The 16,283-nt window shown below is 44.0% G+C and overlaps 1 protein-coding gene across 1 annotated transcript in view; it reads right to left on the minus strand.

The window, feature by feature from the left end:
* LOC143768235 (V-type proton ATPase catalytic subunit A-like) overlaps positions 1-16,283 on the minus strand; it is a 565,121-nt gene that overhangs the window by 403,161 nt on the left and 145,677 nt on the right. Inside the window, exon 4 of the mRNA XM_077256931.1 lies at positions 14,453-14,537. Coding sequence (XP_077113046.1) covers positions 14,453-14,537 — 85 coding nt within the window. The remainder of the gene's footprint in view (positions 1-14,452; positions 14,538-16,283) is intronic.

Raw genomic sequence — 16,283 nt, forward strand, 5'->3', positions numbered from 1 at the left:
CACGGCACCACTCCGTGCACCTCGTACACACACGGCTTCGCTCCATACACATTGCACACGCTGCTCCGCTCCGTATACCTTGTACACACATGGCTCTGCTCCGCACACCTCGTACACACGTGGCTCTGCTCTGTACACCTCGTACACACACGGCTCCTCTCCGTACACCTCGTACACATGCGGCTCCGCTCCATACACCTTTCACACTCTGCTCCGATCCGCACACCTCTTACACACATGGCTCCGCTCCATACACCTTTCACACGCTGCTCCGCTCCGTACACCTCGAACACACGTGGCTGTGCTCCGTACACCTCATACACAGGGCTCCGTACACCTCTTACACACATGGCTCCGCTCCATACACCTTTCACACGCTGCTCCGCTCCGTACACCTCGAACACACGTGGCTGTGCTCCGTACACCTCATACACAGGGCTCCGTACACCTCTTACATACACGACTCCACTCCATACACCTTTCACACGCTGCTCCGATCCATACACCTCGTACACACATGGCTATGCTTCATCCACACTGTAAACACCTCCTGATCTCACACATACGCTTACCCTCGTCCAGGGTCATGACAACCAGCAGAGTCCTGTACACGGAGGTCCTCCCATCATGTGACCCCCTGACTCCTCCCATCCTGTGACTTCATCACAGGTCATGTGCACACAGAGCAGCCAATATGTGGTGTGCTGCTCTGCGGGTGCAGGGACTCAGGGAGCTGACCGGGTGATATTACACACCTCCAAACGAGTGCCAGACAACTAATGTCCCGCCCGGGATCGCGGGGCTGACTGTCAAAATCGGGACAGTCCCGCTGGATCCGGGATGGTTGGGAGGTATGGCTGAAGGTAATAACCGAGCTGACATTGCAGCAAAAGCTGCTGGTTTGCTTCCTCTCCCCACAGAGATATACACGGTGCAGGTGTCTGGGGGGATGGACCTACAACTACTCCAGAGCCCGCAAGATCAGGCCTCTGCGCCAAAAAAGAGGGATGGCAAAGGCACTAATGTGCGAAGGAAGAAGATGGACTGAGGAGAGCGGACAGTAAGTACTGCCTTCCTAGGGCTCTGTTCCCCATGATGTGCGCTCTCTCTCATGGACTATCCCATCAGTCCAAAGACGCAATGGTAAGTTAGGTAAAAGCAAATTGGGTGACCCCAGAATTCCACTGTGCTGCTGCTATATTCGTATAGGGATGCGTAGTCTGTGTATGCCTAAATGTGGGAAAAGTGCACCGCCTGATCATTGTACCTGCTCCAGCTACCTCAAGTTAATTTCATACAGCTTCTAGAGGTAGGCATCTATGAATATGTGTTGGTATGTATCGACTAGGTGACATTTTTGATAGTATAACTGATTATTTATTTGATGCTCTAAATGTTGAAGCAGCCTACATGAAACAGCTTATAGTTATTATTAATCATCATTCTATCTACTATATAATTGTCTAAGGGTCACTTCTGCCTTTCTGTCTGTCCTTCTGTCTGTCTGCCTGTCACAGATATTCATTGGTCGCGGCCTCTGTCTGTCATGGAAATCCAAGTCGCTGATTGGTCGCGGCAAAACGGCCACGACCAATCAGCGACGGGCACAGTCCAGCGGCAAAATGGCCACTCCTTACTCCCCGCAATCAGTGCCCGCTCCATACTCCCCCCCCAGTCAGCGCTAACACAGGGTTAATGGCAGCGGTAACGGACCGCATTATGCCGCGGTGTAACGCACTTCGTTACCGCTGCTATTAACCCTGTGTGACCAACTTTTTACTATTGATGCTGCCTATGCGGCATCATTAGTAAAAAGATCTAATGTTAAAAATAATTTAAAAAAAACCTAAAAAATAGTTATATACTCACCGTCCGTTGGATCCAGAACAGGCCTTTCCCACTCCTTGCGACGCTCCGGTGACCGCTCCATGCATTGCGGTCTCGCGAGATGATGACGTAGCGGTTTCGCGATTCCGCTACATCATCATCTCGCGAGACCGCAATGCACTCTTGGGACCGGAGCGCGCGAAGAGCATCAGTAAACGCTTCGCCTGGATCCGGGGCCAACGGAAGGTGAGTATATAACTATTTTTTATTTTAATTCTTTTTTTAACAGGGATATGATGCCCACATTGCTATATACTGCGTGGGCTGTGCAATATACTATGTGGGCTGTGCAATGTACTATGTGGGCTGTGCAATGTACTATGTGGGCTGTGCAATATACTGCGTGGGCTGTGCAATATACTGTGTGGGCTGTGCAATATACTACTTGGGCTGTACAATATACTACGTGGGCTGTGCAATGTACTACGTGGGCTGTGCAATATACTACGTGGCTGTGCAATATACTACGTGCCTGTGCTATTTACTATGTGGGCTGTTATATACTACGTGGCTGTACTATATACTACGTGGCCGGCCGCGAACAATTAGTGACAGGCGCAGTCTGTGTATCCTGTGTATCCTGTGTATTCAATGTATTATTCTAAAATCTTCATAAATAAACTACATACATATTCTAGAATACCCGATGCGTTAGAATCGGGCTACCATCTAGTAGTCCATAATTATCTCACAGCTTCTCAAGGAGGATTCTGTCAGGTGGTAGGACCTGCCTGTTGTCGCTATATAGATCCTTCCGGACTAATGAGAGTTACTCATGATATAGAATAACTTGAAATGATAAAGGGAAGGGGTGCGAAAAGCTAATTCACTGGATGATTTACCCCTCCCTGAATGGCTCTTATGGTTAAACCCCTTGAACCTGTTCAAAGAAATAGATGGATGGATATCAGGTGTAATTCATTTCCTAATTCAAGCAGCTTTAGTGATACTAATCATTGCAGTGATGATAAAGTTATTTGTTATGCAATAAAGAAAATTCTCAGTTCTAATTGTAAATGTTTTACAGGTAAACTAATTAAAGCTAAAATGGATACTGACTCTGAGATAAGGCAAACTCAAGTGATCACTACCTTGATAATAAAGCAAACCCAAGTGATGACTACCTCAATAACTGCACTCCAACCTGAATGCATATTCTGCAACAAGCAAACTTCAGTAGACTTGGCGGATTGTATTTCAGAAGACCAAAAGTCTTATAAAAGACAAAGAGCCCGCAGAGAACTTACAAAGACTCATTGACAATATGGACTCTATGAATTATATTAACAAACAAAAACTATATTCCATTTTCTAACACATATTTTAATATATTAATATAAATGTCTATATTTCTATGTCATAAAAATGTATCTATATCATCCCCTTATAATAATACCTTGATAGAAATAGGGTTAGAAGGAACAAAATGTCTGACCCACAAGTATAATTTGAATGGATACACAGCATGCCGGTATGCCATGATATACACTGGAAACCATAGTTACAGAAAAATGGAGAAGTGCCAGTGGACTGATTAACCCGATTATTAAATGCGAACTCAGCCACGGGCAATGAAGAACACCAATCATCCTGCTGAGACATGGCAAGACACCGCAAAATCTGTTCAAGTGACTGATTGGTCCTCTCCGTCTGACCATTGGTCTCAGCATGGTAGGCCGAGGAGAAAGTCAAGCTAATAACCGATCTCTTACAAAACGCCCTCCAAAATTTGGACACAAATTGCACCCCTCTGTCAGACAACAAATTTAGAGGCATGCCATGCAACCGCAAAACGTGCTCAATAAACAACTTAGATTATATTTCAGTGTTAGGTAGTCCTGCCTAAGGTATAAAATGCACCTGTTTCCGAAATCTGTCAACCACTACCCAGACCATAGTCTTGCCATTGGAAGGAGGGAAATCGTTGATAAAATCCATGGACAAATGAGACATAAAACATTTTTTCAATGTAGAAAAGGCTACAACTGCCGGGGGTAACTAGTTTTAAAGATCAGCCCCATTATGAGTGTGATCAGTGAGAGGCTTGACCACCTGAGAAAACCCCTTAATAAATTTGCAATAGTAATTGGCAAAACCCAAAAAACTCTGAAGACCCTTGAGGTCTCTGGGTTGCACCCAATCAACAATGGCCTGTACCTTTTCAGGGTCCATACGAAACCCCTTGGTTGAAAGGATGAACCCCAGAAAGGACAGCTCTTGGACACAAAATTAACACTTCTCAGGTTTAACGAATAGGGAGTTCTCCCGCAACCTCTGAAGAACTGCACATAAATGACCCATGTGAGATTCTTTTTCAGATGAAAATACAAGAATGTCATCTAGATATACCACCATAAAGCACCCAATGAAGCCAGAAAATATATAATTAATGAAATTTTGAAAAACCGTTGGTGCGTTCGTGAGACTAAAGGGCATGACCAAATTTTCTAACAAACCCACAGAGGTGAGAAATACCGTTTTCCACTCATCCACCTCCCGAATGCAGATAAGATTATACGCTCCTCTAAAGTCCAACTTGGAAAACCACTAAGCCCCAAATAATTGGTTGTAAAGATCAGAAATAAGCTGGAGGGGATAGGTATTTCTCACCGTAATTGTATTTAGCTCCCGAAAATCGAGGCAAGGATGTAAACCACCATGATTTTTTTTACAAAAAATAATCCAGCAGCCACCAGAGAGACAGAGGGATGGATGTGACCTTTACATAAACTTTCTGAGATATAATCTTTAATAGCGGTACATTCCCGGCTGGAAAGATTGTACAGATGGGCCTTGGGCAATTTAGCACCCAGAATGAGATCAATAGCAAAATCATAGGGGTGATGTGGTGGCTAGACCTCAGCTTCTTTATAGGAAAACACGTTCTTAAAATCTATCAGGTACTCCAGAATACCCTCTAGATTAATGGACGACACCAGAACAGCAGAAAGACAACCATTTGAACAATTAGGACCCCATTTCACAATATCCTGAACTTCCCAGTCAATAACTGGATTATGTAACTGTAACCAGGGAAACTCCAACACCAGTCTCGCTGGAAGATTATCCAGAACATAACATGAAATGCATTCCTGATGCAAGGAACCCACCTTGGGGAGAAACTCCTCCGAGACAAGCTTAATAATATTCTTAACCAGCGGTGTTTTATAAATGGCAATGATCTGAATTGGAGTTTCAAGCCTAACTGTCCCTATCTTACTCTTGGACACTGAGCTTGAGTCAATGAAGTTCATGGATGACCCACAGTCCACGAAAGCTGAAGTGGGTGTGTAACCATCCCCACAACAAAGTTCCACCTCCAACAAAATCTTTTGAAATGAGGAAAAGGTACCTGAGAGTCTGGGTGAGCTCCTCAGCAATCACCAAGACTTAGGTGTTTCACAAGAACTTGTTAGTCAGTGGGCAAGAGGGGCAGTCCTTTTTCCAATGTCCAGGACTTCCACGATAAAAACAATCTCCCTTCACGTCGTCGCTTCCTCTCCTTCTTCTTAAGGTTGGTGGTCCCTACCTTGGCACCATATCAGAATTAGCAGATGTAAAGGAACCTCTCACTGCATTACACCTCTCTCCCACAACCTCCGATCCATACAAATGGCCTGAGTCATGGCCTCCTCCAAGAAGCTAGGGGGGCGGATGGAGAGCCAGAGCATCCTTAAGATGATCTGACAGTCCTCTCCCGAACTGACATCTTAGTGCAGAGTCATTCCAGGACACTTTGGTGGACCACCATATAAATTCTGAACAATACCATTCAACAGTGAGTTTACGCTGGCAGAGATCCATGATCGTGTCCTCTGCCACTCTGGCCCTGTCTGGTTGGTCAAAAATCAGTCCTAAAGCCTCAAAGAACCTATCCACAGACACATGTTCAGGGGCAGTAGCAGGTAAATAAAAAGCCCAAGTTTGAGGACCCTCCTGGATTAAAGAAATGATTATCCCCACCCATTGACTCTCGTCACCTAACTGTCCCTCAATGTACGGAGCTTCTTTTTTTCTCTGGAGAAAGTATCTGGGAGACTGACCGTTGGTTCAGGAGAATGTAACAAGACATCCATGGGGTCTGAGTGCTTACAGGCTGATTGTGTAGTAGAACCCTGAAAAGACTTAACCGTCTCAGTAAGTTCCCTCTGCAGTTGATTATGGGAAGTGGCCAGGGCTCTATGCTCCACAGACAATTCCTGCATCATTTGAGTCAGATTAGACTTCTGATCTGCCAGGGTACGAAGCAAATCCATGAAGAGAGGAACAAAGGAAAAAATCTGTCTAAGGTTCAGTTATAATGTCATGCTGCAGCTCTGCAGGTAAACGCAAACTCCAATAGATGGCAGCAGAGTGGAGAGAGGGCTGAAATCCTGCTCAGAGCAGACCAGCAGAACTGCAGCAAGGCTAACACTAGATGGCAGCAGAATAGTCAACCAAGCCGGATCGATACCAGAGAGTAGCGTAGTACAAAGGGGAATACCGAACACAGAGTCAGAGGAGCGCCAAAAGGTCAGTACCGGTCCAAAGCAGAAGTACCAGAAGGAAGATACAGAATCAGGTTGGAGTCAAAGCAGAGTTGAGTACCGCTGAATCCAAACACAAAGGGAAAAACAGAGTCGGGCGGGAAGAGAGGAATAAACAGACACGGGAAAAGACAGCTAAACACAGCAGGACAAATCAGGGTATCACCAGAGTCAGCTACACATACCGTAGGCAGGAAATATAAATAACACTGCCTGCAGGATGCAGAGCAGAGAAACAGCAGACCTGACACCGGAACGAGGCAGAGAAAGTTAACCTCTGACATGACCAGACTGGGGAAAGGAGAGACAAGACCCAAAACCCGGTCTGGATCATGACAGCTCCTGTTGATCACTGTATTACCTGTACACTTACATAATATACAGAACTCTTGTGAATACTGTCACTGGTGATTACTGAATTACCTGTACCCAGACACTATATACAGAACTCCTGTGTATAATGTCACTGGAGATCACTGTATTACCTGTACGCTATACACTATACAGTATACAGAGCTCTGGAGTATAATGTCAGTGGTAATCACTGTATTATCTGTACGCCGACAGTATACACTGTATACTATGTGCAGAGCTCCTGTGTGTAATGTCACTTATAGTAGTATTAGTCTTGTGGGGTTTTTTTATTGTTGATCAGTATTGTAGTATTTGGTAACTATGTGATTGTAACATATAGTCTGGTCACAGCATAGTGGTATTTGTTCCTTGTATGTGCTATTTTTCAGTCACTATGTGGCGGTAGTATGTGTTCAAGTCACAGTGTGGCGGCATTTGTTCCTTGTATGTGATAGTATTCAGTCACTATGTGGTTGTAATATGTGGTCAGGCTATGGTGTGGCAATATTTGTCCCCGGTATATGGTATTCTTCAGCCACTATGTTGTGGTAATATGTGGTCTGGTCATGGGGTGGCAGTATTTGTTCCTTGTTTTGAACACCATAATCCATTGAAGCAATAAAGATTAGCTGTTAGATATGAAGAGATTCTAATTAAGTTTAAAATTAAGGGAATGTTATTAATTATTCATGAAAAATAAGTACATTTAAAAAAGACAGGGTAAAAAGTTGTCTCTTGTTTGTGGTATGATTTGGTCACTATGTGGTGGTGACATGCTGTCTGGTCACAGCATGGCAATATTTGTTCCTTGTACAGTATGTGGTAATATTCGGTCACTATTTGGTGGAAATATGTGGTATGGTCATGGTGTGGTGATATTTGTCCCTCTATGTGTTATTCTGTCACTAAATGGTGGTACTATGTGGTCCGGCTATGGTGTGGTGACATTTGCCCTCTGTATGTGGAATTATTAGGTCACTACGTGGTATCAATATGTGGTCTGGTCACAGTGTGGCAACTTTTTTCCCTCTCCATATTATAATTTGTCCTCTATGTGGTGGCAATATGTGGTCTGGTCATGGTGTGGCTGTATTTGTTTCTTGTATGTGGTATTTTTCGGTCACTATGTAGCGATAATATGTGGTCTGGTTATGGGGTGACAGTATTTGTCCCCTGTATGTGTTATTTTTCAGTCACTATATGGTAGTGGTATGTGATCTGGTCATGGTATGTCAATATTTGTACCTTTCCTTTTGCTATTATTTGGTCTTTATGTTGTGGTAAAATGTGATCTGGTCACAGTGTGATAGTATTTGTTCCTTATATAAGGTTTTATTAGAACACTATGTGGTGTAATATGTTGTCTGGTCATGTTGTGGCGGTATTTGTCCTTACTGTATGGTATTATTCTGTCACAATGTGGTGATAATTAAAAATTAGTGAATTTGTATGGAAAACGTTCACTAATCTCAAATTCAGCATGAACATAGCACATTCGGATTCTTGTTCGATTTCACGAACATTTTTACTCAGTCGATAAAATTCGGTCACAGTTCAGTAAATCATTACGTTTCCATTAATGCTTCCATTATTACTTTGGCTAGAATAGTGTTGCTGTATGATGAACAGGGGGACGTGTTTGATGAGGAGAGATGATGTGTCTAGGTAGACGAGTGGCGGAGTGTATTTTTTTCTTTTTCTTTCTTTAATTACTTAATGTGTGTACATTCTGGCAACCAATCAGGACGGAGAAACCATCCACATCATCATGACAAAAAGTCTTCTGTGATTGGTTGCCGAAGTCACATGTCCCTAACATATAAAAAGTGGACATCTTGTTTTGCTGGCGCCATTTTCTCAGTGTCACAGAGCAGAGAAACCGCTCCTGATAGTGCTGCAAGTGAACTTTTTTCAGTTTGCTAGATAGGATCCTGTTGTTTTGTGTGAAATCGATCTTCCAGCATCTAATTAGATTGTGCAAAAACTGTGGTGCAATCTCAGGAGGCCCCATTTGCTAATCCAAATGATTTGTGATAAAACTATGTTTCAGTGAGTAATCAGAATGCCCGATTTCCACTTAATAATCATTAGGCCTAATATTGGGGAGTAGCCAGAAGACCCAATTTGCTGATTCAAAATGTTTGTGATAAAACTGTGTTTCAGTGACAAATCAGAAGGGTTTATTTCCACTTAATAATTGTTAGGCCTAATATTTGGGTGCAGCCAGGAGGCCCAATTTGCTAATTCAAATAGTTTGACATAAAACTGTGCTGCAGTGAGAAATCAGAAGGCCACATTTCCTCTTAAAAATCGTAGGAAAATAAATAGTAATTTTTAATTTAGTGACAGGTGACTAACAACTGTGGGTCTAAGGTTGTGGAATAGCAGGTTACAAGAGGGAAAGGGTATATACAACATGAATGGGAAAAAGCAAATTTGCGGTGGAAGGGGGAAAAGGCTTGGGGCTCGACATTTACGTGGGTTAGGTGTTAATGTTAATGAAAGCTAATCTGCACAAACACTGTCTCACCCTAGTTAAAGATCGCTGACAACATCTATTACTGGACAGGCTTCTCCACTTAATTTCTTTGGCATTCGCACTGCAGTACGTCTTTGTAGATGAGGGTCAGAAAGAACATGTGTTCCAGTGGATGGCAAGCACTGCATCCTGCACTGCAGTGACCTCTTTTTCTCATCCTCCACTTTAACATAACTCACAGTACAATCCTTAGAGGTGGCACCCCAATCACCATTGTTTCTCAACCGCATCAAAAATTTCCAAATGCCCAACTGACTGTGGGAAACCACAGATGAGCCATCCTGTAGAGCTGTTCACGCATTCTATTTCATGTGCATCAGAGGTCTCTTCCAAAGATTAACATAATCCAGAGGAGGAAAGCATCTGCACCAATGCCCCAAATTTTTTCATGTTGGATCCCAGGGTCGGCAAAGTAGGGTCTGAGCAGAATTCAAACCCTTGTCACCAGATGTTAACCACTGGGGGTGGAGATAATCCTGATGAAACTCAGATACCAGAGGTGCACACAGACTCTACTATGGTGTCAGGGCAGGAAAAGGAGGAGAGTGACTCTCAGGGAGAGGAGTGTAAGAACAGAAGAACAGAGAGGATGATGATGAGGTTTTAGATCCCAGGGTGCATTTCACCACTGACATCTGGACGAGCAAACATGGGCATGGGCGTTATACCTCACTGGCCGGGCATTCGGTGACTTGGGTGGCTGTGGAGGCAGGCAATTCAAGTCTTTGAATCCCCAAGGCTTGGGGGACAAAGTTCTGTATCTAACAGTTCATCCACCTCCTCAACCTCACTCTTATTTAGACATGCATTCCAACGGTGCAGATAGAATCCCCCCACCTCTGTACTGTTCAGTCAAGGCTCACCGCAATCAGGCAGAGTTCAAATTAATATGCAGAGGAGATCGCAGTCACATGGCTGAATAGTTGTGAACAGCTTTCCAGGCTGAGCTTGAGCAATGGCTGTCTCCACTGAACCTGGAAGGCTGTGTACGATAATGGTGCAAACCTGGTGGCAGCCCTACACTGGGGCAACCTCACACACGTGCCTTGCATGGCTCACATCCTTAACCTTGTGGTACAGCAATTTCTCCAACACTATTCTGAACTGGATGTGCTACTGTGTGCACACTTCTGATGAATGCACCCCGCAGGTGTGCAATCATTACAGAGGTCTTTCGGCCTACCGGTTAACCGTTTGATTTGCGATGTTCCAACACGGTGAAATTCCACTCTGCACATAATGCAGCAACTGTGGCAACAGCGATGAGCCCTGGTGCAGTATGTCCTTTTGCATAACTTAGACCAACGCAGTACGGACATGGTGCAAATCACTCTTGCTGAGTGGGCACAAAAGAAGGGCTTCTGCACCTTTCTGTACCATTTTGAAAAGGTTAGTGCTGACGATGCTGTCATCACTATCACTATTCCGGTCATCTACAGGCTGTGCTGGAGCACACGTTGAAAAGTCTGCGTGATAAGGTGGTGGTCCCAGAGGAAGGAGTGGAAGCATGCCACCCCGGCCGAGCCGATGCAGTCATAGTAGGGGTGCACAGCGGTCTGAGTTCTGGTATGGCCCGACCGAGGGCGAGCGCCAGTCTTTGTTAATTGTAGGGGTTAATAATAAAATAATAAAAAGGTTTATGACGCCAGTTGGGATGTTCAGCCTGTTATGGCTGGGCACTGATGAGGGTCCCTGGGAGTTAGGTGGTGATGGACAGTGCCAGGTGATTAACCCCTTCCTAACTAGGGCTGGCTCCCAGGGGAGTTGGAACAGGAATGGTTCAGCAGAGAATAATCAGCCTTAAACAGGGTAAGGATCAGTTGGTACCTTTTATTGAAGTTCTGCAAATAGTTCCAGAAGCTTCCATACAATTCACATACAGAGTTTTGGTCAGGCCTGCATGGTGAGAGTTCGGTTTCTCTGACGTGAGGTTGTGTAGCCTCCCTGCTGCTAATTATACATCTGGTAAACGATTCCTTGGATACCCAGGGGTCAAGGTAAACAGTTACTGGATCCGTTATCCCTTCCAGAAAGCAGGTAGCTTGAATCCTATGGAAAACACGCTCTCTTGCAGCAGTGTCCCTGATTCAATGCGCAGCTGAACTCCTGGGCAATAACACACTACTGCTCGTTATATGAAATCTGAGCAGTCTTTCAGTTTAGCATGAACCCTGAAAATCTTTGAGCCCTAGGGACTGATACCCTGCCTCTTGCAGCTTGTCCTGGCACAGGGTGCATGCTCCTCTCCTCTGCCTGCGAACCTCCTTTTTGCTACATCTTCCTACATCTTCACTGCTCCGCACATGGCAACCTATCAGAAAGACCTCTTCTCCTCTCAGTGATGGTGCACATTTCCTGGTTCAAGCAAAAATACACAAGTTGACTCTAAGTTGGTTCGCCATCTGATGGGTTGCCCTGTAATGGAAGGTGTGTCAGAGGCCTATTATACTGTTTCGAATCTGTGGAAATTTATGCCACTTTAGTGGTGTGTACCAATAATATTTTGAAATGTGGAACTCCAAGTTTGGTCTCCATCTAGTGTGTTGCCTTTGTAAGTAGGGCTCTCAGACAGGCAGGCCTGCACCTACTTTCAGTCAACTACCTGTGTTACTTTACTTACATTTTTCTACCAATAGTACTATATGAAACTGATGTTAGTGTCATCTGAATGTGGCAGGAAAAAAAAATTGAAGGTGTTGCATGAAGTATCGGGGCTCCCAGCTAAGAAGGCTCACACTGCTCACTTAACCACCAGGTCCTCATTGAAACTTCAATTCAAAGCTGTAAATGATGGCCCAGAGCCTGAAACCTCATTCATGGCACATAGCTGCCTTCTGCTGATCCATTTGAAAATTTGTACTATGGGTCATTTGATGCCACTTTTCATGGTGTCTTGCCCTAATTTTAGCTGTTTGGGAAGCTTTTTGTTACCCCTCAAGGTATAGGTTTGGTTTGGCATCCCATTGAATTTAATGGGTTTCTGGTACGGTTGTCTAACTGTTCGGCGAACGTCTAAACGTTCATCAAATTGAACCAAACCAAACCTTGAAAGGTTCAGTTTGATTCACCAAATGTTTTGATGTTCGCTGAATTGAATGAATGTACCTGAACCCCATTAGATTCAATGGGATGCCAAACCAAACCTATACACAACAACTTAATGGGTGACAAAAAGCTTCACAACAGTTAAAATTAGGGACAGACATAATGAAAAGTGGCATCAATTGACACAGTAGAAATTTGCAAATGGCACAGCAGCAGTTAGCCATGGGTCATGCATTGGTATTGAAGCTTCAATGAGGACTTGGTGGTTAAGGGAGCAGTGTAAGCCTTCATGGCTGGAAGACCTGATACCTCATGCAACACCTCCTTTTTTTATTCCAGCCACACACAGATGGCAAACATTTGGTTCATACAGTACTATTGGTTGAAAACTGTAAGGAAAGTAACACAGGTAGTTGACTGAAAATGTGTCAAATGACTCACATTGCTTATGCCACTTACACTGCTGCTGCTGCTGCTAATGTTTTTGTGATGACGCCTTGACGTTCCTGGGGCTCTCATTCACGATTGTAGGAGGTAAACAAGTGGAGTTTTTGCAGCTGGAGACCTATATGAGAAGACTTACATGATGGGAAAGGAGGAAGAAGCAGCAGATGTGGTCTGTATTCTGCCTGGACCCTACTTCATCTGGCCCCAAGTCCAACATGAAAAAATGTTGTTCATCGGTGCAGATGCTTTCCTCCTCTGGATTCTGTGAATCTTCAGAGCAGACCTCTCAAGCCCATTGAATAGAATGTGTGAACAGCTCTGCAGGATGGCCCATCTGTGGTACCCCACAGTCAGTTGGGCATTTGGAAATTTGTGAGGCGGGGGAAACAAGGGTGATTGAGGTGCCACCTCTGAGGATTGTACTGTGTGTGATGTTAAGGTGGAGGAAAAGGAGAGGTCACTTGATGCAGCACTTGCCATCCAATGGAGCACATTGCCTGTCTGGCCCTCATCTAAAAGGCTGCTGTGCAGCTGCCAAAGAAAGGTAGAGGAGTAGCCCATCCAGTAACAGATGTTGTCAGTGGTCTTTGGATAGGACAAGACGGTGTTTGTTCAGTTGAGCTTTCAATAACATTAGCACATATTCCACGTACACGTTGAACATCAAGCCTATTCCCCCTTCCACCTCAACTTTGCTTTTTCCCACTCATGTTGTAATTAGCCTTCCCCTCTTGAACCTGCTGTTTCACAAACTTAGGCCCACAGCTGTCAGTCACCTGCCACTAAATGAACAATCACTATTTATTTTCTTAGATAGTGTGCCTGAAAAACACTGTTATACCTACTAATTTTTAAGTGGAAAACTGGCCTTCTGATTTCTCACTGAAACACAGTTTTTTCACAAACTATTTGGATTAGCTAATTGGGCCTCGTGGCTGCACCCCAATATTAGGCCTAATGATTTTTAAGTGGAAATGTCATCTTCTGATTTGTCTCTGAAACACGATTTTAGCACAAACGATTTGGATTAGCAAATGGGGCCTCTGGAGACTACCACACGGTTTTTGCACAATCTAGTTAGATGCTGGAAGACTAATTTCGCTCAGGACATGATCCTATCTAGCTAACTGACAAGTTCACTTGCGGCACTATCAGGAGCAGCTTCTCTGCACTGTGACACTAAGAAAATGGCACCAGCAAAACAAGATGTCCGCTTTTTATATGGCCAGTGACATGTGACTTCAGAAGCCAATCACAGAAGGGTGATGGGACTGTGGAAGGTTCGAGTGGTGGAGGCAGAGCTGGGGTGGTGCCTCGACAGAGTGTCAAGGGAGCCCAAAAATGTTGCCAGTATGGGGTCCTGACATTGCTTTTGGCAGCCCTGGTACTAAGTGACCAATGTAAACTTTCAATGAATGCCATGTTATAATGTTAGGCATATAGACACCATTGGCATTCATTGTCTAAGGGCTCCATCTTATATAATAGAAGTATAGATTTTTTTATTGGATTTGTACAGTAGAATAGTTGTCTGCTATAAAGCATCCTAGCAGAAGCTAAATGTCCCTTCTTATTGCCCCCACTGAATAAGTGGCCATAGATTTGAATCCCAGCATCTACGCAGGACTCCTAAAGAAGCATAAGAGGGATTTACCAGAAGATTTGCTGCAGATAAGAAGCGTTCTCCAAATCTTCTGGTTATAGATGGATGCGCCACCTCCACGATCAGATCAGCCGCTCTGCACAGACATACAATGGAGAAATTATGAAGGTATTTCCAACAATTTTTTTGTCTTCCAAAAGTGACAATTTGTCACAATACACTGTATATTTTCACCGAAAACATAAAAATCTTGTCTTAGGCTGGAGTCACACTTGGCGTAAGACAATACGCCACGTATTATACGTCCGTACTACGGCCGTAATACGGAGAAATGTTCCCAAAATAGTGATCCGTAGTCAGGGTGTGTCAGCGTATTTTGCGCATGGCATCCTCCGTATGTAATCCGTATGGCATCCGTACTGCGAGATTTTCTCGCAGGCTTGCAAAACCGACATCTAATGGATTTATGTGCTCAAATGTTCATTAAAACATATATACAGTATATATATATATATATATATATATATATATATGTCATTGAGACACATATATATATATTCTGTATTTAGATTTCATTCAGCGCGATATCTGTGAACAGCCGGTAATTCAATTGCCGGCTTTTCATTTCTCCTGCACAAACCCGACAGGATATGAGACATGGTTTTCATACAGTAAACCATCTCATATCCCCATTTTTTTTTGCATATTCCACACTACCAATGTTAGTAGTGTGTATGTGCAAAATTTCAGCGCTGTAGCTGTTGAAATAAAGGGTTAAATGGCGGAAAAAATTGGCGTGGGCTCCCGCGCAATTTTCTCCGCCAGAATGGTAAAGCCAGTGACTGAGGGCAGATATTAATAGCCAGGAGAGGGTCCATGGTTATTGGCCCCCCGTGGCTAAAAACATCTGCCCCCAGCCACCCCAGAAAAGGCACATCTGGAAGATGTGCCTATTCTGGCACTTGGCCACTCTCTTCCCACTCCCTGTAGCGGTGGGATATGGGGTAATGAAGGGTTAATGCCACCTTGCTATTGTAAGGTGACATTAAGCCAGATTAATAATGGAGAGGCGTCAATTATGACACCTATCCATTATTAATCCAATTGTTGGAAAGGGTTAAAAAACACACACACACATTATTAAAAAGGATTTTAATGAAATAAACACAGCGGTTGTTGTAATAATTTATTGTTCTCGCAATCCATTTCCAGGCCCTCGCTTGGCAAAAAAATAAACGCACAAGATACATACCTTCTGATGTCAGATCACGTCCCACGAAGTAATCCATCTGAAGGGGTTAACTAATATTACAGGCACGAGCTGCGATAAACCACTCGCTCGTGCCTGTAATCCCCGGGTGCTGAAAGGAAAGCAGTGATCTATACTTATATTGAGTCGCGGTGAGGCGCCCTCTGGTGGATGTCCTCATGAACTGCAGCCTGGGAACTTTTTCCCACGCTCCAGGTCATATGAGGACATCCACCAGGGGGCGCATCACCGCGACTGAAGGAAATGTAGGTCAATGACCTACATTTCATTCATTCGCCGGGGATTACAGACACGAGCACACCGCTGCATTTAGCAGGGCTCCTGCCTGTAATATTAGTTAACCCCTTCAGATGGATTACATCGTGGGACGTGATCTGACATCAGAAGGTATGTATATTGTGCGTTTATTATTTTGCCAAGTGAGGGTTTGCAAATGGATTGCGAGAACAATAAATTATTACAACAACCGCTGTGTTTATTTCATTAAAATCCTTTTTAATCATGTGTGTGTGTGTTTTTTAACCCTTTCCTACAATTGAATTAATAATGGATAGGTGTCATAATTGACGCCTCTCCATTATTAATCTGGCTTAATGTCACCTTACAATAGCA

Source organism: Ranitomeya variabilis, chromosome 1 (genome assembly GCF_051348905.1).
Source record: "Ranitomeya variabilis isolate aRanVar5 chromosome 1, aRanVar5.hap1, whole genome shotgun sequence".
NCBI classification, from domain to species: domain Eukaryota; kingdom Metazoa; phylum Chordata; class Amphibia; order Anura; family Dendrobatidae; genus Ranitomeya; species Ranitomeya variabilis.